The sequence below is a fragment of the Corvus cornix genome, chromosome 1A (genome assembly GCF_000738735.6).
Source record: "Corvus cornix cornix isolate S_Up_H32 chromosome 1A, ASM73873v5, whole genome shotgun sequence".
In the NCBI taxonomy this organism is placed as follows: Eukaryota; Metazoa; Chordata; class Aves; order Passeriformes; family Corvidae; genus Corvus; species Corvus cornix.
This window is the reverse complement of record NC_047057.1, coordinates 65,156,735-65,184,117: the sequence shown is the minus strand read 5'-3', so window position 1 is coordinate 65,184,117 and position 27,383 is coordinate 65,156,735. Positions and strand designations below refer to the sequence as shown.

General features: G+C 44.2%; 2 protein-coding genes across 2 annotated transcripts; one reads left to right on the top strand and one right to left on the bottom strand.

Moving 5' to 3' along the window:
• Positions 1-1,697: 1,697 nt before the first annotated feature.
• Positions 1,698-8,033, bottom strand: PKDREJ (polycystin family receptor for egg jelly). Its single transcript, XM_010410835.3, has one exon. It carries the CDS (start codon positions 7,775-7,777, stop codon positions 1,814-1,816), a length of 5,964 nt encoding a protein of 1,987 aa, XP_010409137.2. The 5' UTR covers positions 7,778-8,033; the 3' UTR covers positions 1,698-1,813.
• Positions 8,034-8,065: 32 nt separating this feature from the next.
• On the top strand, positions 8,066-26,517 carry TTC38 (tetratricopeptide repeat domain 38). The gene is made up of 14 exons (XM_039571301.1): positions 8,066-8,143; positions 11,510-11,587; positions 12,097-12,178; positions 12,536-12,707; positions 13,653-13,826; positions 14,680-14,755; positions 15,849-15,968; positions 18,829-18,888; positions 19,838-19,876; positions 20,649-20,730; positions 21,622-21,787; positions 23,756-23,915; positions 24,203-24,276; positions 24,727-26,517. The coding sequence occupies exons 1-14, from the start codon at positions 8,120-8,122 to the stop codon at positions 24,818-24,820; spliced, it is 1,401 nt and encodes a 466-aa protein (XP_039427235.1). The 5' UTR covers positions 8,066-8,119; the 3' UTR covers positions 24,821-26,517.
• Positions 26,518-27,383: the final 866 nt, after the last annotated feature.

The following is a 27,383-nucleotide window of genomic DNA, read 5'->3' as shown; positions in this document are numbered from 1 at the left end:
ACAAAGAAGCCCTAACCATTGCAACCACATAGATAACTAATTTCTTTCTTAATCCACATCTCAGGTTTGTACCTATCTATTGGGAATTTGGGGCTTTTTACAGCTTTTTTGGTGTAGTGATTTTTGTGCCAGTAAAACCACTGATTTTTACTAACAGATCAGTGCAACAGATCAGTGCAAAGGTGATGCACAGGCTAGAGAGCCTGGCATCTCAAACAGCCTGGGGAGCACATCTCCATTACAAGTCACTGTAACAGCAGAATCCAAGTATTTTCCTACAGCTCTCATCAAACAAAAGCCTTCTTTGGTCTGAACGACCTCAGACTGCTGCATCTGGGCAGAATAAAACTTTCAGGGGAGCATTCATCAGGCTCTTGACATAACCTTGTCGTATTTGTAGAGATCACAGACTGTTTGAGGTAAGGCACAAAGTGAGACAAGGTATCACTAATTCATTGTAACAGCTTCTTTGCCCTTAATTTAGATGGGAAGTTAAGGCATGAGGAAAGTATTTCTGGTGTGGGATCCAGAAGCATGAAGGTCTTTAATTTTGTTTATATAAAACATGCCGTTTCAATTGTAAGAATATAGTTACATATCCTTATTAATTGCTAGTGCACAGATCCAATTCTTTGGCTCACAGGTGCCTGGAGTTGGAAGGCAGTGGCCTCTAACTCGGGAACCGTGAGTGTCTCCTGGGCGGCAGTGCCTGCTCAGCAGCTGCTCCCCCTGCTCCGGGCTCCGCTGTCGTCCCCCACTCCCGGTTCCCCCATCCGGATTCCGGTTCCCCCTCCCCTGGCTCACGTTCCCCGCCCGGATCCCGCTGCCCGGCTCCCCTTTGCCGTCGGCCCGGTTCCCGGCTTCCCCCAGGCTCTCCCTAAGCCCCCGTTCCCCCCCGCGGAGCTCCCAGCGCCTTTCGCCCCCCGTCTCCCGTTCCTCGGTCCCTCCCCATCTCCCCTTTGCTCCCCGATTCCCGGTTCCTGTGCCTCTCCCCCTCCCCCCACATTCCGGTTCCATCCCGAGCTCCTGTTTGCCTCCCGGTTCCCGTTTCCCCTCCGACTCCAGTTCCCCCCGCCCCCGGCGCTCACTCTCCACCCAGTTTCCGGCGGTGCCCCTTTTCCCGTTCCCGTTCCCGTTCCCGTTCCGCCACACGCGGTGCCCACCCAGCCACTTCCGGGATCGCGCGCGGACGCCGCGGCGCCGGGGCCTCCCTTAAAGGGGCAGGGGGCGCCTGGCGGCCGGCAGGGGGCGCTGTGCGCCCGTTAACGCGTCCTGCTTCCCTCATTCCCTGCTCCGGCTTTGATGGACACGCGTTGTCCCCAGCGTGTCCTCACCCCTCGGGATGGACACCCAGGCATTCTCAGCGTGTCCCCAGCCCTCGGGATGAACACGTCGGCGTTCTCGGCCCTCGGGATGGACACGCCGGTGCTTCCAGCCTTCAGGCTATTTTCCGCTCTTAAATCACCATGAGCTCAGCCAGAGGTGAGAGCCACGCTCAGCACGGAGGTGGCTCCTTGGGCATCACCTCTATGAACTGGGCAGAGGAGTTGATACTGCCGTGAGATACAAGGTCGTGCTTAGCCACAAAACTTGGGTGGGGGAAGTTTTTTGAAAATAGCTTCTACTCAGGGACTGGCTGTAGTGAAAACTGTTGGCATTCTCAGTGGAACAAGCAAAATTTAATAGCAGTGATAAAAAGACAAGATGATTGATGAAACCTTTCATGAAAATAAGTGCCTTTCTTTTAATTTTTGCCCTTCTCAGCATGTTTGCTTTCATCAGCTTCCAAAGGCTTATATTGCCTTTGAAAGTTTCAGGTACCTCCCTTAGTTTCTTCAGCCAAGTTAATCTCCACATGCTTTTCCTGAGTTACCCATCTGAGGTCTTCAGAGTATTTTGGACGAACTGTGCTCATAGCTGAGAAAAGTAAGGATTTCAGAATTGAATGGAAAAACACGTTCTGAAGAAAGGAGGTTCCGGATGCTATGAGCCACTCTCGGGAAGTCTGGTAGCCATAGGACAAACCATAGAGCACAATGAAGAAGGATGAGAGCACAGTTATGGTCAGAACCACTCCCCAGGCCACAAAGACACACCACCAGCACAGCAAGGGCTCAGTGTCTGGGATCTTGCGAAGCTGCCTGATGGTAGTGCTTAGTCTCCTTGCTTTGGAAAAGATGCCCCCTTCTGCAAAACTGGGACTTGACTTCTGGGACTTTCTACCCACCTGAGGGGAATTCACAGTTATCGTCTGCTCCTCTGTGTCAATTACATTTGCATCTTTTTCAGATATTACACAATTATTCCAGTACCTAGAATCTACCTTTGGGTACATCTTAGTCACAACAGGAGGAGGGTCCTTCTGGGAATACTTAAATAAGGCAATTATTAACATTTCCATGGGGAGGGTAAGCAAAGCACATTCAATTCCTACTGTTATTGATCTCAAATACCTCAGGTATATTGGAGTTTCTTCATCCTTTTCAGCATTAAAGAACATAATGTTAACAAGCAAGGTGAATAATATTACTGCTAAAAATGTAGACAACCTTTGGAACCTGGTGAAAGCCCCAGCAGTAACAGGAGCAAAAATTGAGAGCCATAGGTGGTATTCTGTCAGTCTCCTGTTAAAATTAATAAGAAAATAGTCGAATTTGGGTAGAGGTGTCTGGGGGTCTATGACAGAAAATTTCCAGTCTTTCAAGGGTTGGTTCTTGTCAAAGGAAAGCCATTTTCTGCACATAAAGAACCAGGCCTTCCTGGTGGACGTGTCCTCAACTTCAGCTCTGCTTAAGAACCAGGTTGGAGATGTGCCTTCGTTGTTGAGCCTGACCTTGAAGGAACGAATATCTCCCAAGTCTCTCTTAGTAGTTATCAGAAAGCAATCAATGCTTCCCCGTTGGAAAGCTGGAGAAGGCTGGTGCCATAAACAACGGAACTGACTCTTGCCCTGCTGGCCAATGAGCTGCAGAAAGACCTCTACTTTGGTCCCAGCATTCCAGCGACTGCCTGTGTACAAAGTGACCAAAAAGCTCCCTGCATCAGAGGCCTCATTGTCTGGCAGAACGATAATGTACTTGATCTCCTTCTCAACCCTGTCTCTTCTTATGGCCCAGCAGCACAAAAGTAAGTAGACGGCAAAAATAGAGAGCACTGTTATGAGGGCCAGTGGGTTTTTAGGTATGTCTGCTATCAGGTTTCTCCCCAGATCTACTGTATTGGGAAGAACTACTACTTTGGCTGCCAGGAACTTGATGTTGGATGCAGGAAGGGCTGACAGACTCCTGCGATTCCGCCTGGAGTCACAGACACAGTGTACCTTCTGCCAGTTGGTCAAGGAGCCAACCCTGCATGTGTCTTTGTTCCACTGACTTCCAATCCCATCCAGAAATAGGCAGTGGTCATTAAAAATGTATATGCCCACCAGTTTCCGGTTTGGGTACCTTAAGACATAGCGTGTCTCCAAGACAACGGAGATGTTCTGAGTGTCTGTGCCATTTTCCTGCACTATGGTTGTCAGCAGGGACTGTGGGAGACAGACAATATAGGGACCTGTAATGCTACAGTCAGCAACGGCTGTCTCATTTCCACTTGCAACTGTTGGCATGTTGTGAAAAGCAGCAAATGAGGCCACGGGTCGAGCATGAGTGAGATTGGTACCTGTAAATATCAGCACCTTGAAAGTAGCTTTTAATTTTGTCATGATCTGGAAGTTTATGCTCGTGGTAGTTTTACTGACCTCAAAACTAAATCCTCCAGTTGTGTAAGCTTCTGTTTTATCAGGTCCCATTACTAAATGAAAAGTCGTAAGTCCACCTTTCCTGGCAAGAAAAATGTCTGCTCTTTCAGGCATGACTGGAAGTAGATCCCCATTAGCCTTAGTCTCTGTCATTTTAAACCCCAAGACCATTGATATGATATCTGATGTGTAACCTAACCAAGGGAAGGGGCTCTCATCAAACTCAAAAATGGCAGTAGAAAACACAGTATCCTGAGTCAATCCTGCATCATCTCCTTCTCTCAGTGTTGGATAAAAGCAGTTCTGGCAGGTGTATGTGGCAGGCAAAGCATTTGTAATGTTCCAGGCTTCATTTTTCTTCAGAGTGATATTCCAGTGTCCTGTTTCCATTAGAGTTTCTATTTCTCCGGGGACTTTTCCCCAGAAAACTATATCTGTTACACCTTCCATGATGGAGAAAACATGTTGAATTCCATCTGCACTGACATTCTTGAGACGCAGAAGATCAGCTCTCAGGATGTTGGACAAGCATCTTAGTATTCCACTGGTCTGAATTTCTGCTTCCTCAGACCAATGGATCTGACTCCTCTGTCTCTTCAGAATTCCTGTTACTTCTGTCAGTTTCCCAATAGCAAGGTCTAGTGACCTAACATTCATTTTCTCAACTGCCTCCGTGACTTCAGAAAGAACAGCCAGTACTTGGTTGACTTCCATGATGCTATTTACTGAAATATTCAAGACTGTTTTAACCACAGCTTCCCGAAGCTGAGCCTGAGGGAGCTGGACAGTTGGTGTGTCTTTAACACAGTTTAAGAGTGAGGCTGCAAGATAAGCCAAATAACCAGCTCTAAGACGATCCCCAGTCTGCTGAGCAGATGTCGATGCGCTTAAACGGCTTGCTGAGGCCAGCAGTTCGTGAAACACAGCTGAAAGGGATTGAGTTTTAAGTGGGTTCTTTACGTAGGCACGTAAACTCACTTGGGTAAATGCCCCAAAGGAATCACGGACTTGAACGTAAAGTGTCAAAGTGTACCTGTGGGAGGGCACTCCAACTGGGAGAAAAGATGGAGGAGTTTTAGGCTCAGAACCAAAGTACAGAATTGTGCCAAACGTGTTTTCCACCACAGAAGTTACTGTGGTAGTTTGGGGTACGTTGGAAGCTACAATCACTTTATATGTCAGAGGTAAATGTCTGTCAGAAAATCCTTTACACTTAACAACAAATTTTGTCAGAAAGGCTATACCGTGACGTGGGCTGATGTTACACCTGCCGGCCCGTGGTGGAGTATTTACCTCAAAGGGTTTTCTGTTGGATGAGGTCCTACCATCCCAGGTAGTTACCCTTACGTGAAGTATGTAGGAGTGATATGCAGGCTTTGTGAATGTCAGAGCATGTATAGATATGTAAGCCCCAGACCTTCCCGTTGATGTTTTGGAAGCCCAATCAAAATGAATTTCTTTGGAGGTGTCTGAAAAAAGGGACCAGTAGTATAGTGGCTTGTTTCTTGGTTTACAGTTTGAGCATTTTCCAGACACAGCAAATCTCTCTGTTGGAATTAAAGAGCTACCACAGTTTTCAAGGCATTTCAAATCCAGAATGAGTGGGGGACCAGGATCCACCTCTACAACTTGATCAGCATAAGCCTTCCTTCTGCCCTTTTGAATCACCAGGCGAAAGTAGTATAAGGTGCTTCCTGGGAGGGATTCTGGTGGTATTTTTTGAATGGGACCTGAGGGTGTTATCCATCTCAAATCCTTCTGGAATGGATGGCATCTGTTTTTCAGGCTGAATTTCATGGTTTGATAGTCTGCCGAGTCTTTAGTGCAGAACCAAGTAAATATCAATGGTCCTTCCTGTGAATCAGGATCAGAGGATTCAGAGCCATCGAGAGTCCAGCTCTCAGAAAAACCCACTGTGCGGACTGAGCCTCCTGAAATATTTGCCACTAGATCAGCTCTCTCAATCTGAACAAAAATCATATCATGGGCCTTGAGGACCGTTGTGGTCCTAATTGGGACTACCTCAGCACTGAAAAGAAACAGATACAACCCATAATCTAAAGTATTACTGGGAACAGTTAAATGTATCATGTCTATGCCAAACATTGCAGAAGTGTTTACTGGATTTGACCAGTCCGGCTCAGTTTTTATGTCCTTAGCAGGATAGACTCGCCAAAGGGGTTTGATAGATATGCCAGTGTAGCAGTCTATGTCCAACTTGACAAAGAGGTAAAAAGATAATGCCTTTTTCTTGTACAAGATAAAGGATCTGGGCTCAGGTCTCTGAATCCAGCACCTGGTTATCTTACACTCTTTTTTCTCACAAACCACTGGTGCTTCTATGGTTTTTGCAGTATGGTTGTTGACCCTGACGCTTAAAAGAGCCGGTGTAGGTGCACTGCTGGTACAGTTCACTTTTGCCACAAACCCCGTGTATTTCTCTGCATCAAAGGGTAAAGCAGAGCGACGGACAAAACGTGTGGCATTTTTTACGTGGTCGTTGTACGTGTAGGTGCTACTCTGGACAATATGGTCTTTTTTTGTGCCAAAAAGCTGCAGATGGAAGGTCCACTCGCACTGTAGCATCGGATGTTGTGCAGGGATAAACCACACTAAATAACTAAAGTTCTGCAGAAGAGAAGGACGGCCACTGCTGAAAACATGGACATCAAGGTCTCTTTCTGCCAGAGACCTAATCAAAGCCCTCTTCTGATTCATATAAAGGTACATTTTGAACTTGTACCACTGTAAGGCCACAAATTCTATGGTGAGTAAGTAGAAGAGCTCCTTGTGTTGGTAGAACACAGTGTGTGTGTTAGGGCAATCTGTGGAAATAGTGCTGTTGTTGTCTTTAGATGTGTAAAATGTTCTCTGATTGTACCTGAAAATGTAAGTGCTGCTGTTGGTCTTCCCTGGACAAAGGTTGACATGGATGGGAGTTTCTTTGCCAGCAGTTAAGCTCAGGGTACCATTGAGCAGGTGCAGTTCCCCTGCCAATTCCTCAAACCTCTTTCCATCAACATGGAAGTAAATGCTGGCCACCACTATCTCATCCAGGCTCTGAGGTGTAGAAATGGCACAGAAGCTGCTCAGCAGCGTAAATGAACTGTAGGAGCAGAGCCAACCTCCTATAGCTTGTGTGTCCACCAGTCTGTAGGCAAGTGTATTCAGGGTAAGGGGCTGAAGCCACCAGGATAAGCTGAGGGGCTGCTGAGGAACACTAAGAAGCTTGGAGCTGATACTGAGGACATGCAGCAAGTCAGGCTCCACCTTGAGAGAGAGGTTGAGGCTTATGTGAGGCATCTGCTCAATACTGACCAAAGCAACGTGGATCCCAGGGTGCCTGTAGCGCACAGTCAAGCGGTAGCTGTAGTAGGTGGCACAGGTCTGTTGCAACTCAGCTGTTGGGTAGACAGCAGGTGATGCTGTGTCCTGGTGCTCACTGCTGGGAAGGAGAAGGGTCGAGGGTACGCCTTCCTGGCTGCTGAAGCGGTACTGCCAGCCAGCACTCTTGAGGCGTGCACACCAGCCCAGCTCCACCGGCTGCCACACGTGGATGACGTGTGTCTGCGGCCAAAGCACGAACAGCCGCATATCCTGCTCCGAGATCTCGACGCTCACGTTGAGGTGAAAGCACTCGGGTGCAGCGCAGGAGGCAGACGAACATTGCACTGTAAGAAGGCTGGAGGCCCCGGGTGAGGGAGCTTGTCCTGTCTGCAGCACCACCTGGCCTGACCAGCGTGAGATGTTCCTCACAGAGGCCGAGTTCAGGTACCAGAGGCAGCCAGGTGGGGATGGTGGCTGCCCCTCCTCCCCCTCTACGTCCGGCCCTGCTCCTGGAGCGGGCTGGTAGTGCAGGGTCACGGTGCTGTTCCACAGGCACGACACCCTGTGCTCGTTGTCCTGCCGCTGGAAGACTTGGCCGTGAGGGCCCGGGCAGCTGACCCGCAGGGGTGACGGCTGGAGACGGACGGCGGACGCCGCCAAGCTCCGGCGGCAGCAGGCGAGCAGCTGCAGGAGGAGGAGGAGAGCGGCCATCGCGGCCAGAGGGGACGGGGCAGAGAAACGCGCGACCTCCCGGGTGCTGCTCGTTGGGGTGGCCCAACGGCTGGGACAGCAGCCCAAGGGCACCGGAGCCTCCTCCGGCGGGAAGCCGGAGAGAACACTATTTAACCTCGGACACTGCGGGCCGGAGGAGGGTCCAGAAGAAGGAGCAAAGATTTGGGGGCCAATAATCGCCACCAAACTCCCGCCGCCGTCCCTCAGCTCCGTGCGCAGCCGGCACCCACCGCCCGCCGCTCGCGCCGGTGGCGGCCCCCGCCCCTTGGCCCCGCCCCCGCTCGCGTTGGAGCCGCGGAGCGTCGAGATTGCAGAGGGAGAATGGCTGCGCTCAGGGACTGCAAGGTGAGCGCAGGGCTGGCGGGCTGCGAGGGGACGGCAGAGCGAAGGGCTGCGAGGGGACGGCAGCGTGAGGGGCGGCGAGGGGAGGGGGGAGTTGCGAGGAGTTGGCAGGGTGAGGGTAGGGCTGCCAGGGCTGCGAGGGGGCGGCAGGGTGAGGGGCTGCGAGGGGAGGGCACCGCTGAGGCGCTGAGCCAGCGCGGCTCGGCCCTGCCGTGCCGTGTGCCTAGGGGTGGGCGAGTGGCTTCCGTGGGGGGTCCCGGGGGCTGCCAGCGGGCTTTGGGCTTGTGGCAGGCGGGCAGCTGAGCCGGGCTCGCTGTGACTGGAGCTCACCCTCATACACTCGGTTTTTCAGAGGAGGGGAGCTGCTGTTGGGATCTGGAAGTGGGGAAAGGTCGCTGCACCCATCCCTTCTGCTGGGGAAGCAGACCCATGTCTGAGCATCTCTGGGTCTTGTTCCCAGCGCAGGCGTCCCACGGCACCCACCTGCCCTTTCCGTGGGCCTCAGAAGTGGGTCAGGCCTTCGATTAACTCTTAAATCAGCCTCGGGTCAAAGGGTGCGATAATGCTTACTGATTAATCATTTTCATGCCCTCGTTCTGATAAATTCCTTTTATGGTTGTGTTTTGGTTAATTAGGCAGCGGCAGGTTAAAACAAAGTCTTGAAGATTGCGTGTGACACATGCATGATTGACAGAGCTCTGGGGATCTGTCACGCAAGGAATACAGCTGCCAGCTGCAGCCCACAGAGAGCACAATTCTCAGAGCCAGCTAAGATTCTAGCATAGAAAAAATACAAGTAAACAGTCACTGGATCTCATGACTGAACTCTAATCTTAGAGCAGGGGAAAGGGCAAGGCTTTGGTTTCACCAAGAAGCAGTGAGAAGAGCAAAGGCCATGACTCTCTAATACAAGAGGCATCACAGAGAAGACTCTCTCTTGGAGTTAGGGAGAGGGTTGTGGGAGATCAGTGTAAGAGAACCCAAGAAGCCTCTGTGGGAAGGGGAACTGATAGTTGCCTTACAGACTCTCAAGGCTGATTTTTGCCCACTCACACTCCCTCCTGGACTTCTTCAGTCACAGTCTGATACCTGACTAGAAAGAAGCCTCAGGACCTGAGTGTCCCAAGTAGTCTGGGCAGCACCCCTTATATATGTCCCAGGGAACAGGGGATGCTGCCTTTTCTTGGTCCCAGTAGTTCTTTAGTTCTCAGTTGGCAATGACAGATGAGTTTTGGAGCACATGTTTTGTGTCTCTTAGGAGCCAGCAGCTGCTGTGGGGTGGTTCTTCCCTGTAGCCCATTGTCCTGATGTGCTAGTAGTGGCACAGAGTAGTGCCAGAGTAGTGGCATCCCTGATGTGACACAGCCTTGCTGCCATTCTCCTGCTGCCAGAGTGGGAGTTTTCCAGTGAGGAGTGAGTCAGGTGGGCTGTAGCCATAGCAGGACAGAGGCTTTCCAGAGTGGTTGGAAATAGCACATACCTCAGCTAGATCAGCAGTGTCCTTAGGGATGGATGCAGGCCCGTTTTCCACTAACCCTTGTTCTGCTGGTTTGTTTTGGTGCTCACACAGAGACTTTTCCATTCTTGTGAATCAGCATCAGGTCCCTTCAGAGAGGGACATAATTTTCTGCTTGACAAGCACCTCAAGCTGTTGTGTAAAACAGTAAAACGGGCAGTGATGCAGAGACCTGCTCCAAATGAAACCTGTGTTTGATGATTGATGCAGAGGCTGGCTCCTGGCCTACTTTGCAGGGCACCATGGAAGATAGCCTCTAAGTAGCAAGCCTAACCTTGCTACCTGTTTGACTTTTCTCTTTATTCATTTTCTGGATGATAAATGACATAGAGAATAAAAATTTTCAGCTCCTCCAAGGTTGCAGAATAGAGCTTAAAGACTAACTGGCAAAAAAAGATGAAGGGATTTAAAGGTATGGACACAGGATGATAAACAGGGCTGGAACCAGTGGAGAAACAGATAAGAAGGAATGCAGTGGGTTTTTTGGCAAGTTATGTAATACAGAAACAACAGCACATGCCCAAAGCAAAAGTTCAAGGAAAGGCACCTTTAATATCGAAGCATTCCGTGAATTCATTCAGTGAATAGACCCCTTTTTAGGACTCTCCAGGACCATAAAAGAACTTCCAGCAGGAGGCAGATGCATGCAAATTCGCTCTAGGAATTAGTTCAGTGTATTAGATAGGAAGCATGTTTTAATGAATATGTATGATTATGATGGATAAAGACCTTGTTGCAAAATCTCACCACACCCACAGAACGAGGAGAGTGTGTCCTGTGCAGATAAAGAATGCCTGCTTTCTAATGCTTCAAATTGTGTTAGGAAGGTTATTCCAGCCAATTTCGGTATCATGGATATAGTATGAATTGTAAAGAAAATCTGTAATTTTAGATTCAGGTCTAGTCTTTCAGGCATGTGATTTGAAGACTCAATTGCTTTAGCTGTTGGAATGTGAGCCTTTAATCCAATCACAGTGGGAAAGCTTTAGGATATATTAACAAAGTTGTCTTTGCCTGGTTACTTAAAAATTTTGACAGATGATTATAGCTAGGAAATGCATTAAAATGTAAAATGAGAGGAGCTGAATTCTTGCAGCATCAGGAAGGACTAAGCCCCCATTAGAAGTCTGAATTAGCTTGCCCCAGGTCTGTTTTTATAAAATATGTCTATCCTCTGTGTTCTATGTACTTCATTAAAGTAATGCTGAAGTGATTGGGGCAGCTTCTCAAATGAACTCTGCTCATTTTCCAGCAGCCAGCCGGGAGATGTTGTGCCTCAGTCATGTTAGGTTAGTAGAAACTATGGCAGCCCAATTCTGTTTTGCTTTTTAGCTTTACCTGTTGCCCATGTTCTTATTTTTGTCAGGCTTGTGTTTAAATCTGTGATCCAAATTTTCAGTTGGTTAACTCCAGAGACTTAGTGGATTTACTCTGCCTGGCTGTTGGCAAGTTGATTCAGAAGAACATTATTGTTTATAGAAGATTATAGATTGTAGGAAAACAGGGTTTTATTTTACCATGTCTCTACTTCACACAAGGTGTGCCTGTAGCAGAGGAACTCGCCAACAGCTGTAATGAACTCAGAATGGCGCTGTCATTATGAGATGGGCAGCCCATCAAGATCTTCTGTTACACTTGTAATTGTTGGGTTCTTTAGTCTCAGTACTAGCTCCAACTAATTGAGTCTTAGATGTAACTACAGCTGAACAAAAGGTTTGTTTCTGCCTCACACTGTCCTTCCATCTTTTCTTTTCAAAAATGTTGAAAATATCAGAACAGCATCAGTTTGCTGTCAGTGTAGCCTGGAAGATGAGGGTGTAAAAGGAGCACGTTTGTGTTTGTTTGTTGTGCAGGCCTGGCAGGATGCTGGACTTGTCCTGTCCACGACCAGCAATGAAGCCTGTAAGCTCTTCGATGCTGTGCTGACGCAGGTATGACCGAAAAGCATAAGAAAATGTGATTTGAAGGGACTCGTGCATGAAACACTCTTTACTGTAGTTGATATTTAAATTTCTTACCAGCTGGGAGAGCCTCAAAATCAGGTTGCCACAGGAGTTCAGCCTTTAGCTGGCAGCAGGAAACCCTTTTAGCAGAGGGCTGTGCCAGATGCTGCAGCTGTGGTGAAAACCTTAGCCAGTGGTGTTCTCATTCCACTTGATACCAGCAAATCAGCCAGTTGACATAAACCACATAGAAATCCAGGGAAATTGGTTCTTCTTGTGGCTGAACTATATTAAACCCCAGTTTTTCTGGTTTTCTACTACACTAAACCTACCTGAATGTGTGGGAACCTAGAATGCAGAGAATATTTCTCTGCCCGTTAGTGCACCATTTGTCTTTTAGTAATTTGCCTTGCTTTTGAATTTTAAATGTGAGAACAAAAAGAAGTCCAGCATCACAGAGGATTTTTTGACCCTCTCTCACTCTGTCTCTCTTACAGTATGCAACTTGGACCAATAATGAGAGCCTTGGAGGTATTGAGGGATGTCTCTCCAAGCTAAAAGCAGCAGATCCGAACTTTAGTGAGTACAATCTTTGATTCTGAGCATGGAAAGTGCTGGGTTAATGCCTGTTGTCTTGGTTTTTAACTGACTTTGTTTATGCAAGGGCAAGGTGATAATTTATAGAATTCTGTAAAAATTCCTCAAAATCCAGAGCAGTCAGAATGCTTTTGCATGTTGTTTTTATGTTTTTTCTTTTCATTTCACATAATATTTAAGTAGCTGTCATGAAAACCTTCTGAGAACTTTAGGCTTGGAAGACTTCCTGGACCCTTGTGTCCACAAGTCAGTTTTGTTGAAAATACTCAGCTCCTCTGGTGTTTTGTGGAGCTGAAGGTGCTGCTGTGAGCTCAGCTGGTGCTGTGCTGTTTCCTGCAGCAATGGGACATGTCATTGCCAATGGCTTGGAGCTGATTGGCACTGGAAGAACCGTGAGACTCGACAAGGAGCTGGACTGCGCCGTGAGAGCCATGGTGGCACTTTCCAAGTCACGGCCACTGACGGAGCGGGAGAAGCTTCATGTGTCAGCGTTGGACGTGTTTGCCAGGGGGTGCGTCCCTGTCACCCTGCTCGAGGGACTGAGAAGAGTTCCCTTTGTCTACTGCAGGCAGAAGTGAAGGTTGGAAGTAGTGGTTTGTGATGTTAGTGACAGCTAGCAAAAGTTATCGCAGAAGGTCCCCAAATTTCTCACTGCACTCTTAAGTGCCATGTCTAGCGGGTGAGCAGAACTGGAGGAGGTAAAGCGCTCTATTGCCACCACTTCCTAGCATTAAGCACTCCGTGTTTTAAATCTGCCGCAGATCCATCAGTGTGGTTTAGAACTAGGAAATTAAGTAGGGTCCAGACTCAGATGCACAGAAGGAAAGTTCTAGACTTCTCGCTCTTGTCTCGCTATGTCAAAACCTATTTCCCCTGTAAAATAGGGAGATAAGGGTGTCATAAGTGCTATAGAGGCTCATTGCTTCATTCCATATGATAAATCAATATGAACTGCAGAATGTATGGGCTAATGATTCACTTTCATTATTTGTCATTCATTATCAAACAAATGGGTGAGCATGGATTTGCCTCACATCTCAGCAAAGGCAATGAGGAAGCTACTGAAGCCCTGCCACTGGGTTTGAGTCCCACGAAAGGAGAGGGAAAGCGTCTTTGCACGTACAAAGTTCTGTTAATTATGGTGGGTCCCTGTAGGAACTATTCAGCCCTGTAGAAAAATTTTTAGAATTATGGTTTAAGCTTGTTTCATTTTCCTTGTGTGTTACAGTGATTTGATGTAATCCAAGACCATTTCTTTCATACGATTTCTCAGAAGGTGCCAAATAAAGATAATGTCATTATTAGCTTAGAAAAGACTAAAAAATTTCTTCAAGGGAAAAAATAAGTAATTTGATGCTGAATTTTGTATTATTCAGCATAGTTTGAGTTCAGGACTAACCGTAGGGGCAGGCATATGTGCCTTCTTTCAGCGATGGAAATAATTTTTTATTTCTAGCCAACTTCCAAAAGCTTGTGATCTATGGGAGCAGATTCTGCAGAGCCACCCGACTGACCTGCTAGCCCTTAAGTTTTCCCATGACACTTACTTCTACCTGGGATATCAACGTCAGATGCGAGATTCTGTTGCTCGTGTTTATCCTTTCTGGACACGTGATGTTCCACTGAGCAGGTGGGTCATGCTTCATTTGGAAATTGCTCTTTACTTGGGGTGCATGTACTATGTGGTTTTTAAGTTCAGACTTAAAAGTTCAGGATCTTTTGGAAACAGACATGTAGACAAAAATCAAGAGTGTAGAAGTTAATCAAACTTGACCAAAGATAGAATGTGTGTCCAGTATCCCTCTTGACACTGTTGTTGAGAGATTTTTCTTAAGTGAGCTGTGTCTCGCTGCTGTCAAATATACCACATGGTGTGTAACACACAGGATAAAATCATGTCCTCACCCAGGGCAGTGGCCAAATTTCTTCATTTCTTCAAAAAAAATGCTATTCATCTTGATCCATTAAATAAGTCAGGTGCACATAACACCCCTAATTTTCCTTTATGTTGGGCCTTTATGGCTTAATGGGGATGATTTACAACCAGTTTTAAAGGTACTTTCATGGGAAAGTACCCTCCTGTGGTTTCATGAGCACTGGGGAAAATGTAGAAGGTTGCCTTTGAGATGCTCAGATAACTTTGGTAACAGCAGTGTCTCGCTTCCAGCCTTTTAATTCTGCATCTTACAGCTGTTACAGAGATCAGCAGCTGGTTCTGTGTAGCTGGTGATTCCATCTCATCCAGAGATGGAAATGTCCATTCTGATGTGCATCTTGTCACTGTTTCCCATGCTGGTGTCTCTGGGTCACTCATTTCCTCTGAGAATTAGCTCAGTAGTTCTGTATCCTGCAAGCTTGAACCCTTGTTGTAAATTGCACTGCGAGGCTTTTTTGAGTTAAGTGCTATTTCTAGTATGTTTTTTCAGTCCTGGATTAAGCCTAGTTATAAATGGATGATGTGCTGTTTTTCCCCCTTTTGTTAGTTATGTGAAGGGCTACTACTCTTTTGGACTCGTGGAAACAAACCTTTTTGACCGTGCTGAGAAGGTTGCCCGTGAGGTAAACTGCCTTCTGTTGGTGCTAAAAGGTTTGAGAATTCTCAGACAGGGTGATGGTTTCTGCCAGTTGTTAGTCAAAGTAGCAAAAAGATAAAGCTCAACATGGAAATGGCTCACAGAGCTTTGTGAGACTTGTTGCTAATTGGTCTCACATCGCTGCCTCACCAAGGCAGTTTCACCTGGACTGTATTTCCCTCGCTTGCTTATGAGCATGCCCTGTCAGATGGGGTCAGAACACCCCTATAAAATCCATATATCAGCCCATCTGCTGCTTCCCACATGTATATAATTGGCTGTTTACGCCTATTAAAGAATGTTGGATTGTTTTGACATAGTCTGCTCTTGACAATCCATCTTGTTTGGCTTCCTGCTCCCTTTTTTTCCTAGATGCTTGTTCCTGGATTATTGAACAATTAACTGTACAATGTTCCTGGGGATCAATATTAGCCAGCCTGTTTCCTTTCTATGAAGATAGTAATTATACTTGACTTTCTGTAGTCCTCAGGATTATCCCTGTCTTCAGAAGTCTCAGACACAATTAATCCCCAATGGGGATTGACAAAACTTTTGTTACATCAAATTGCTGAAAGTGACAATAGACACTAAACCCTAAAACTTAACCTTACTAGGTTTATGACTAACTTTGCAAAATGCCAAAAACCTAGTGGGAGTTGTTGGACCAAGGAAAAAGAATTGGCTGTATACTCAGAGCTGGCCATATTTTGGAAAAGAAATAGTTATCTGCAAGGCACTGTATGATGGAATATATTGCGCCTGTGCATGCAGCTCTTTCATTGATGCATGTCTGTGAAATAGATGTCATTTCACAGTCATCATCAAAGCCTGCCTTTTAAAGTGTTTTGCAGGTGTTCATGTCCCTGCAGCAGAAGGTGGGAAGTGAAGTCAGCCAAGAAACATTCTCTTCCTTTTCTGTCCAAGTCAGACTTCTGGGCTGTGGTTAGTTGGAGTGGTACAAGGACGTACTGAACATGCAGCAAGTAAAAAGTAGCCTCTTGTTTCTAGATAAGCAGTGATAAATGTCTGTATTTGCAAGTTTGTAAGGCTCATCATATTTTCCTGTTTGTCACTCATAGGCTTTGGCTATAAATCAGACAGATGCATGGTCTGTCCACACTATAGCTCATGTAAATGAAATGAAAGCAGAGGTGGAGAAAGGCTTAGAATTCATGAAGGAAACGGAAAAGAACTGGAAGGTAAACATTTTTGTGGCATCTCTGAAAAAGCTCCTTTTAGGTTGTCTTTAATTCCTGCAGCCGAGTTCTTGACTCCTCTGCGTGCGATTCCTTTGTATCTGCAGACCTGTTACAAGCGATGAAGAGTTTGCATATTAGAGGAAATCCTCCCTTGAGGTGCTGCTACTCTCCATGCAGCCTTTTAAGCAAAAGGCAGGAAGAAGTGGCATGTTATGAGAGACATGACTGTCCCTATTTGTGATTTATTGTGTGGTTATAAAAGTAAAGTGACCACTGATTCTTCCGCAAGCTTTTTATTTAGGCAGAGGCAAGCAGTGACAGTCAGTTGAAGGACCTGGCTAAATCTCATCATGGGACCTAAGATGAGGTGGAAAATGACAGAGTCAAATCAAATGTTTCAAAACACTAAACTACTTGTTTGCTTCTGGATGGGGGAGGAATTTTAAGAAGAACTGTAAAGAAAATAGAAATTATGCTCTTATCTCTTTCCTAGTATACTAATTACCTTCTAGTGTATCAGTTACCTTATATATCCAACATGTTTGAAACCATCTTTCAGAGTATTGAACAGGTTGATTAGCCTGTCCTGTGGTCCTTTGCTGTAAATGAAGCTTCATTTTGTTGTTTGACAGCCTTTTCCCAGTGATTAAGTCTGCTGTATTTAGAGCAAAGGGCTGTGAGGCTTCCATTTGCTAGAACCCACAAGAATCTATTCTAGAGCCTTCTGAGCTGAGCTGGCTATTCCACCTTGACACTTTATTGTGCCATAAATCGAATCTCTCCTGATGGGAGAGAATTTGCTGAAAGTCCTTGCAAGGAGTTTAAAAGATAAAGCGAGACGTCTTCTGTAGTTTCAATGCTTCCAGATAGTTGTTTATTAAGTCTTATCAGAGGAACTGAGCCACTAGCGTGACCCAGGTACAGCATGGAAGGAGGCAAAGTAGGAGTGAGAGCGAGAGAGACTAATTATCAAGATTTACACAGCCTTTTAAAGACATTTTAACCAATAGTTACTAAAAACGTACATTATTTTTACTTTCTTACCAATTATTCAGTAACACGACTAGGAACTGCGGAATTTTCTATCCAGTCATTCCAAACTACTTTTACTGCAGAACATGGAGTAGTAGAAGAAGGAGAAGAAGGTCTAGAGAACAACAACAATCCTCCATTTTGATATTTTTTACTCTTATCTATTTACTATAAAGAGAAGCCTAAAACCTGTAAATTTTTCACCCTGTGACAATCTTACATAGTCGTCTATCACCTAATTCACACCACTGTATTTTCTAGCTGTTGTCTAACTGTTGGTAATTTTTTCCAAGGTTTAAAGCTAAAACAGTGGTGTCCAGGGGTGTAAAAACCCTTAGAAACAGGCAGAGAAATATTCTCGGCACTCTGGGTTCCTACACCACCTCACCTGTTACCGATAAGAACAGACTGGATAGTGAGACTAGAAAGGCTGTTATTGTGCTTGTTTTATTTTTTAAGTTAAGCATTCAGATACTGGGCTTGGAAGTGCAGACAGAAAACTCTTGCTTAAAGTTCACACCTGCCATGTCCCAGAAAGCATTTTGTCTTCTGTTAGTTTTATTGAAACAGTGATGTAGAGGATTGACAGTTTGGTGATACCTTAAAACCCCAGTCAGTGACTTTTGGATCAATTTTTTCTTTAACTCTTGCTTCTTAAAATAGTTGCATATCTCTGTGATTCATACTCTTTATCCAAATAAAGTCAAATGCAAGTCCACTTCTCTCTAGCAGTTTAATCTTTTTCAGACCTCAAATTTAGCAGCAGTGAAAAGGTTTTGCTTTATTTAGTCAGGTAATTCCATGATCTTGTTTGTATGACATTTAGAATGGCAGTATGATATTCAACTTGATATTATCAGTGTTTATGCCAAACACTTAACTGCTTCTGTTGCTCAGGTTTGGTTTGTGATTTAATATTAAACAAGCAAAGATTACCAGAATGTTTATCTTAGCACTGTAAGGCCCTGACATTTATTTGGAACCTTTACCTTTGTGCTTCTTGAAAGTGGGTGTTACAGTTGTCAGTATGACAATAAAAAAGATTTTTCCACTTGTGAGAACATTAAGTTTAGCTACAGAACTGGGAGAGAATGGGAGGAGAGGGGTGAACCATTCTGGTATTTTAGTTTTCACCAAAGGATTATGGAACTGTGATTCTGTTTGTCTATTTTTAATGCATTCACAAAAATGAACTGCAATTGCCTAGAACTGCAGGCTAGGGAAGAGGTTTTGAAGTTGTAGTGCCAGCTGGAAAGGACAGTGAGAAGCTGGTGCAGTCCAGCAAAAATTCATTTCACCTGATGAGCTGCCAGTGTGTTTGGCATCTAGTGCAGGTTCTGGAGCCTGTAGTAAAACTTGTTTAAAATATGATTCCTCTTTGTCTGAGGTAGGTTCTAGATGGCTGGGATGAATGGCCTTCATAAGGCCTCCATATCTTCTTCTCTCCACTATCTGGCCAGGTTACTTCAGACAAGATGCTTAAATTTTAGATGAGACAAAACTTACTCTTGTTATAGATGTGGGTTAAAAAAAAAAAATTAAAAAAGGTGCTGCAGAAAGGTGAATTCTGCGGCATCCAAGTGAAACTCTTGTCTGGAAAATGATGTGGGGGAAACCTTGGGTTTGAGGTGTTTCCCTGAATAGCTGCAAGGACAAAGGTACCAAATGGGAAGGTACCCTGGCAGCTGATTTAAATTTCTTGTCTCTTTTGTGTCTCCCGAAGTACTCAGTTTTGATGAAGGAGGAAACAGAAATCTGACTAGATAACTTGAAAAGGGAAGTTATTTTGTAATAAATTTCTTTTTTTCTTTTTTTCTTTTCTCTCCAGAACAGTGATATGCTTGCTTGCCATAATTACTGGCACTGGGCTTTATACTACATTGAAAAGGTATGAGATATTTTCATACATGTGCTTTATGATCCAGATAGGTCATCTAAAGCTCTTTAAAAGGCAGACCTAACATTTACTAGGGGGAGGAGGGTGTCAGCTATTTAGAGGGATGTTTTTATAAAATATCATGATGCTACATTTACAAAGTGGCATAGTCCTTTATTACAGTTACTTTGAGAATTTTAATTGCATTGGTCAAAAGTTTTAGTATCTTTGTTAGAATGCTGAAATATTGCTGTGAGATTATTGCATGTTTGAAGATCCAATAGTCTCACTAATTACATTTAGCACAGTTATTTGATAGCAAGATGAGCTTAGATCTCTAATTTTGAGACAAAAATTAACAAAATTCTTACCAAATTCAGTACTAATTTTCTGGCCCAAAAATTTGCTGACTATAAAAAAAGAGGCCGTAAACTCTAAATTGTGTTGCCAATGCTATTAATTATTGTTACTAATTCTTACTATTGAAAGCCTTTAAAAATAATTGAAATTTTGCCCAGCCTGTCAGAATTTCCTTGGATTTAATGCTTAGCACTCGTGGGGTTCAGCTTAATAGGGAGATAAATGTGGCATTTTTGAGAAGGCAGCATCCTTTGGCCAGAAAGCAGAGTAACATAGAAGGAACATAATTCTCAACAGGAGTCCAATAGTTTATTTATTTTGCCACTTCCTATCTGCACAACTTTTTTGAAGGCTACTTAAAACTGTTTTTTTCCCATCTCTTTACATATGCCATGGGATGCACTAATTTTTGCAAAAACCCCTGAAAGAAACATTAGAATGAGAGGCAATACCTCATGTTTCTTTGACTTGGTTTGTTTTGATCAGGCAGTCCTGAAGAGCTCTTAGGACATCTGTTGGTGTGTTTGTCTCTGGTTGCTGCCAGTCACTGCTGGTTGCTGTGTCTGCACATTAACCACACAGTCCTCCTTTGCTTTTCCAGGGGGAATATGAAGCTGCTTTGACAATTTATGACAAGCATGTGAGTAGGGGCCTCTTTTTCTTTACTGAGATCATGCAGGATCACAATGTGTGCTTTCTTCCTTCTGTGTGAGATTGAAACGTATCACAGTGTGTGACCTACGTATAAACATTATTTGCATCTGTTATTACAGTCTTTTAGGGAAACAACTTCTCAGCAGTTCTGGGGAAAATGCCCCAAGGACGTGAGTGTTACATGAGCGTGACATAGTTTGAGTGCTTGAAAGAGCTACAGTGGTACTGATTTCCATTCTGTCCATGTTTCTTATTCATGCCTTTTAAAAGGATGTAAATTAGTTTTTCTATGAATTCAAGTCACTTTTACAAAGAACTGGTTTTGCATGTTAGGTACAAAGTCAACTGTCTGGATTTTGAAACAACCTTTGTAACTAAGCACTACCAAATTAGATAACATAGCACATCTTTGTAAGGATTGTAAAAATACTGCGAGCATTAAGAAAGCTGCTGGGCAGATTTCTATCTGCTAACCTTGACCAAGTGAAGTAGTATTTATGGCACAATTTTGGAAAAAATAAAATAACATGGTGACTCTCCATATTTACTGATAAAAACAACACATGTAAAGCCATATAAGTTTCTGTCATTGCAAATTCCTGTATTCAATAAAGATGCAATTAGGACTGTTACAAAGCAGGTAATTTTGAATTAATAGAAGGATAAAATAATTTAGTACTGTGAAAGTAAGTTTGATAATCTGAGGAAGTTTCCACTAGCACATCACTTGGCCAGCCTGTGAGTACTTGTGATTACAGATTGCTCCCCCGTGCCTGGCAAGTGGAAGCATCCTGGATATAGTTGATAACAGTTCGATGCTGTACAGGCTTCATCTGGAAGGTAGGATATCCTCTGGCCATTTTTTTTTTTAAACTGTAATTTTCTTTTTCCCTTCTCCTGCCATTCATGTTGGGGAAGTATTTCAATGTAATTACACAGCAAGCTCGATCAGTGTTTCAGAAGAAACTTGAGAAAAGCATCAATGTAAAGTTCCTAATAATGTCCATAAGCTTTATTCTTCCCAAGAGCTTCCATTTTCCATGCCAGTGTGGCATAGCAGTCAGCTCAAGCTAGCATAGGTCACATACATCTTCTCTGACAAATTCACTTCTATTGCCCCAGGAGGTCTGAGGCTGAGCAATCAAGTGCATAAGCCTCTAAAAACCCATAGCATTTTCTGGATGTAAATTTCCAGTTAGATCCTTTTCTTTCTGTTTTGATCTTGATTGAAATAGTTAGTGTGGGCATATTAACTTCTGGCTTTTTGTACTTTCCTAACTCAGTGGCATTTCCCCTTTTTAAGTCAGTGTTTATACACTGGGGTTCATGGCAGGGGACATGATGGGCAGATGGTATTTTCACACTGTTCTGCTAAAACACTGATGATGCACTGGGGTTTTTATTAAATCCATCTTCTCACTCTGTCTTGTGATTGCTACAGATGGTTCATGGTGAGCAGCACCTCCAAGACATTATGAGCAATCTCATAATAAAGCCAGAAGCTCACACAGTGCAGACTGAAATATTGCCTTTAAACTCCTGACAGTCAGGATTGGCCTACATAAGGCAGGCTGCAGCTGGGCATTATTGCTGCATAAATTTTGCCGTATCAGGAAATGTTCTCTTGAGTTCAGTAGGAACGCTTTTTATGCTGGGTGACTGAAAAGTACATTGCAAAGTCATACTTTTGCATGTGGCAGTGTTATTGAGACAAGTATTTTTTACTCTTAGGTGTAAAGCTTGGGGACAGGTGGAAAGATCTTCTTGGGGTTACAAAGAAGCACACCAAAGATCACATTCTTCTCTTCAATGATGTGCATTTCTTGATGTCTTCCCTTGGAGCCAAAGACCACAAAACTACTGAGGAGCTTTTAACAACTCTGCAGGAACTTGCCAGGTAAGCAAAGGAATTCCTGCATTGGGTTCAGTAAATAGCCCTCTGGACTTCAGGGCGGTGATGTCTCTGGCTTGCTGAAGCTCCAACACACTCCTTCCTGCCTTAGCATGTCCCTGGGACATGCTGGTTTAAGCAGGGCAACGTCCGGTTAGGAGATCCATATCATTATTTATTTTTTGAGGTAATGTCTAGAGGAGTTTCTCATCTTGTTGAGCGGAAGTCCTTTGTGTTTGAGGTCATGGACACCACCTGAGCAGTTGCTGTCTGTTTCCTTTTAGTGGGGTCACACTAAGCTATGTTACAGACAAGGAGTAAAGTGTATTAATAAGAACATTCTACAAGATAATGTCAGCTGTCTGTGGTGGATCTTTTCTGCTCTGGTTTAAAAGGTTCTTTAATAACAAAACATTAGTTGGTAGTGATATTCTAATATCTACTCTTTGATGTGTTGTTAAGTCCATCTGCAGGAAATTAAGTTTCAAGTACTACTAAAGTAATAATCTAGAATATTTCACTTTCAAATTAAGTTATTTGAAAAAGTTGAATATTTAAGTACTACATCCAAACAATGAGGGTTTTGTGTTCCCTTAGGTATTAAATGACTGTAAGTTGCCTTGAATTTTTTGAAGGGGTTTATATATAGATGCTTTAAATGCAATTTCTTCCCCCCACTGCACCCTTTTTTCCCTCTCTTTAAGCAGCTGTTCCTTCCTTTGCCTTTAAAAAGAAGGAAGAAGAACCTGCAACTGTCACTATTTGTTCCTGACTATATGTAGTTTCTAGGAATACTGTAATTTTTAAGAATACTTATCAAAACAAATAACATTCAAAGCAAACCTAAGTATGCCTGATTTAACTAAAGTGGAAAATGGCAAATATCTTTTATTATTTATTCTATTATTTATAGAAGTATGTCCGTATATATAAAGTATAGAAAACTGCACACCACAGAAGCTTTAATGAACATGTGTTCATATATGCTACGTATTCTTTCACCCCGTGCTTCCTTTCACCTACTTTCAGCCTTAATAATACATGTGTACATTTTTAGCTGTAGTTTGAAATATTACGAAGCCTAATTTCATTATTTGAGAAAGCAGGCTGTGAGCTGTAGGGGTTATATTAATGATTGGATTAATTTACATCGATCACAAATATGTAGTATATAAATTATAGCCCAGAGGCGCTTTGTATGTGTTAAGAAAGCAGTGATACAACCTGGGCACAAACATCAGTCCCATCTAGCTTTGCACCGGTTTTTTTCCCTGGCCTTTGCCATGGAAAGTTGATGGGAATTTGTCAGGTGGTGCTCTCTGGTGGTTAGTGTCACAGGCTCCTTTTCATGGAAATGCTGGACAAAACGTGTAAATGAGGAATTGTTCCATCATTTTCATCACTGGCTGTCTCAAGCTGCTTAAAATGAACATCTGTTGTGCAATTTTATCTTTCTAGGATGCCACAGTTTGTTTAAGGAATGATAAACACATAGGGCAGTGTTGCCTACTGGAAAATGAAGGTTGGCCCAGTGAAAGAAACAGGAAGTTTTTTATCACTGACTTGAGAAGGAGCTGGCTTGCAAAGTCGTGACTGAGCTGTGTGCAAGGACTGATGGCTGCGTGTGGCCAGACAAAGGACTAGCAGTAGGATGTTCTGGTAGGGTCAGCAGAAGAGAAACTGCAGTTTTCTTACTGTCCTAGCCCAAACTGTTTGTTGCAGAGGTAGGAGGGGTTGGGCTTGTGCCTTTTGTGAGCATATTCAGGAGAACGAAAACTGATTGCTGAATGAGTAACAAAAAGGTGAAAGTAGCATAACCACACCTAAAGATACGACCTAAGTCAATTACCTGAAACATCAGGCTTTGTACAGTAAAAAAAATAAAAACCTGTCTGCAGGCAGTGGCAGATTGGCATTGAAGTATGGCTGTTTATGCTTTGGCTTATGGAAGTTAACCACTTTTTCACTCTACAGAGCACCTCATGAAGACCACCAGCTTTCCCTGGCTCCTTGTTTGGGGCTGCCACTGTGCCAGGCTTTTGTAGAGTTTGAAAATGGGAATTGTGACAAAGCTGTAGACCTGCTGTACCCAATCCGTTATGACCTAGTCCAAATGGGAGGCAGTGATGCTCAGGTAAAGGAGATCCAGAAAAGACTTTTTGATGTGACTTAATCCCCTTTCAGTAGCCGCCATTAAGCATTTACCTCATCAACAGCATTTCACTCTTAGACAGTGGAAGGTTGAACTGTGCTTGTGACTGGATCCTGTTTGCAAACACTTACAAGCAGGGTTAGCTATTTATTTTTAATGTTGATATGTTTCCTTTCTGTGAATTTAATAGTTTGGTAACCAAGACATTGTAGCCATCAATATATTATAAATTGCTTATTAGTTTGTATTTTGCTGACTTTTTTTTTCAGAGAGATGTTTTCAGCCTGTTATTAATTCATGCTGCTTTAAATTCTAAATCAAAGGCCAAACGAAACCTTGCAAGGTGAGTATTTCCCCTGATAAATATTTGTGGAAGTAGCACTGTTGCTAAAAGTAAGAAGTAATGAGTATATTCAAACCAATAAATTTAAGGCTAAAACTACATGCAAGCATTTGTGTTAAATGTAGCAACATTTAACCAGGATAAAAAGTACAACAGTTTCCAATTCCAAAAGTACATTCTTGCAGCCTGGATGGATGATCTGTATATGTTCAAGGGTAGTTGATTTTCAAATGGTTCTGTCTTCAAATACAGCCTTTTGATCTCTGTGTGTTATGGACTGCTAAGCTTCTGTGAACTGCTGCAGCTCCAGTCAGTGCCACAGCTGACATCTGCTTTGCTGGGAAGTCAGAGGTGTGCTCTGCCACGTGGGCTTGCGTCAGCACAGCCTGTTCGGCAGAAGCAGTCCGTGTTTATCACCCACTCCTCACCCTCCTACTTCTCCTTTCTCAGGTGCCTCCTGAATGAACGAGATGTGATGAGACCTAAGTCACCAATGACTGAGCGACTGATCAGGAAGGCAGCAGCCGTGCATTCCATGGCATAGGGCTTTCCTCCAGCTTCAGCTGGAAGAGCCAGGAGCTTTCCACAAAGTCTGGGTGCAGGGAGTGCAGGGGTGCTGTGAATGAATTTGGGGAGATATTCGGGGTTAAAAGATCTGAGAATAATTTCCTTAAAAAAAAGACAGAGCTGTTGCATTTCAGGAGGTTGTGTCTTAGCTGATTCCAGAAGGAAAGAAGAAAACCTGCTGCTAATGCACAGCTTTCTGAAGGCATTGCTTCTCTGGTATGTTTTCCTGAACACTCCCTCTGACCCTGATTATACACAGTGCAGTAACAGTGCCTGGATTTCAGTCCTTCTTTGGCCCAATTTGTTACTTGGCCTACATGTGATGTAAACTGCTCAGGTAATTCAAAGGGAGCTTTTAAATAAAGCTTTTCATGCCAATACAGGCATGAACTGAATTCCTTATCAAGCTTCCAGCCCATTCAGGCAGGAGTCACAGATCTGTGTGCATTCAGGATCTCTTTCCAGGTATACATTTTTAAACTCACTCTCATAAAATGTTAAATTTTTCCTTTCAATATAGCACAGCAGAGCTTTCTGGAATTACTGAGTGAATAGAACCAGACAAGAATAAAGACTATTCTAACATGGGTACTCCCTCAGCACTTTTAAATCTTCCAGAAAAAAGGGAAAAGCCCGGATTTCAGTTGAACAGTACCATCTCTGAAGGGTACACTGGACTGAGTCTGTGCTTCCCTGAGCTTTTGGATAGACAGGCCTTACTACCACCTCACTCTAGAGTCCCTGCATGAAGTGGGGTTTAAACCAGTGTTGAAGCACACACTTCAGAGAGTTGAAGACCAGGTGGGAGCTTCTGCCGTGGAAAGAGGGCTCAGGGGGATGGAGACAGCTCTGTCCCAGCACACGTGATGGGATAAACTTTGGTGTTGCAAGAGCCACGGGCCTCGGGGGAGCATCCCAGAGCTAACACATTGTCTTGCAGTAGTATTCTAGAATTGCCTAATGATGGGGAAGATCGTATTTCAGACCGAAACTGAACTCATGCCTCCTCTTCTTCTGGAATAGAAATCCCACACTCTGCAACTGCCCAAGCTCTGACTTTGCTTCTACATCTGCAAGCTCTGCTGGCCCCACAGGCCTGCCCCTCCTTCCTGTCCAACTCAGGCTCTTCCCCTTGTCCCACAGCAGCCTTGTCCTACAGTTTCCTTTTGACCTAAGAAAGTACTTCCATAGCTGGCCCTGCACTGCCCCTGGAGTTCCTGCATCGTGGAACAAGAGGTGGAAGTGCTTTGCTAACATTTTGCTTTACCCAGTCCTCCCCTGAGGCAGAAATAACTTGTTTTTAAAGCAAAAATAATGAAACGAGGTAAGGGATTGCATTCCTTGCCTTTGAGTCTTCTGATTTATGAGCGTGCTGTTCTTCATCACTGCTTGTCTCTTCAGCCATGGTGGGGGGTGACTCACCTGGGACAAGTTACACTGGATTTTTGCTATTATTTTTAGTAAGTGCACTTCAAGCAATGACTTTAGACAGGTAACTTTTTACTCAAGGAATGTAACAAATTGTATAAGGGAACAAAATCCTGAGAAAGCTCTGGCTGGCTATGCAGGGTGTCGTTTATGTAATCAATGACAGCTCTACTTTTGATAGAACATGACAGAGTTTTGTCTGCTTTGCCTTAATAAATTCAAAGATAATCTCTGTTGAGCAAGCAAGTATATGACTTCTTTGCATGTGTGAAGCTTTTAAATGTTATTCAGCCTAATTTCACAGACCTGTAACAGTGTGCACCCACTTTGTTTCCCTTACTGTGGCCGAAGCATCCAGCAGTGGAGAGCAGCAGTATCTGTGCTCAAGCAGGGCAAGGGGTCACAGCCCAAGCATGGCACGGCCTCCCAGGGGTTTTCCTTGGTGCCAGTTAAGAGGCTGAGGTACGAACAGGTGGGAGAACTGTTGTTTCTTTTCCATCCTCCTGCATTCAGAGTATGCATTTTCCAGCTCTCCTCCCCCTTCAGCTCAGCTATCCAGAGCGCAGCTCTCACCCCCAGTGCACCCCTCCAATGGAAAAGCCAAAGTCCTGTGCACTGGAGAGCTGCATTCCCACCACGGGCTGGGCTGGACCATGGAACAGCTCTGCAGTTCCTGTAGTGCTGTGTCCTTACTCTATGTGTGGTGATTTGGACTGATCCTAAGCTGTCAGCATCTCACTGCCCCCCTTTCCATACAGGTCTCGCAGGAGTGGGGGTTCTACAGCTGCCTGATTCAGATTCTTTAAAAGTTACTCATCTGCATAATAAGGAAGTACATCCTTAGAATGTCTCAGTATCTCACTACTTCAAGATATTAAAACCAGCAGTTCTGCCACTACTTCACTTAATTCTTTCACCTTTTCTTAGGACTTCAGTAACTGCTCACAGCAGCTGTTTAATTACATGAAATCTAACCAAACTACCCCACTACTTTAATATAAAACATATCCTAGTTAGGAAGTTAATTTACAGAAATATTCTCCCTGAATCATGCTATTCTCCCCTTAGTACTTAGCTGAGCACCTACCCTACAATGGCAGGCCACGTATGTG

Bases quoted from the DNA above. Each gene is read 5' to 3' on its own strand.
- PKDREJ (XM_010410835.3), bottom strand. From the start codon at position 7,777: ATGGCCGCTCTCCTCCTCCTCCTGCAGCTGCTCGCCTGCTGCCGCCGG.
- TTC38 (XM_039571301.1), top strand. From the start codon at position 8,120: ATGGCTGCGCTCAGGGACTGCAAG. The intron at 19,877-20,648 runs GTGAGTAGGGGC...TTGTGATTACAG, and splicing joins TGACAATTTATGACAAGCAT to ATTGCTCCCCCGTGCCTGGC. The intron at 24,277-24,726 runs GTGAGTATTTCC...CTCCTTTCTCAG, and splicing joins GCCAAACGAAACCTTGCAAG to GTGCCTCCTGAATGAACGAG.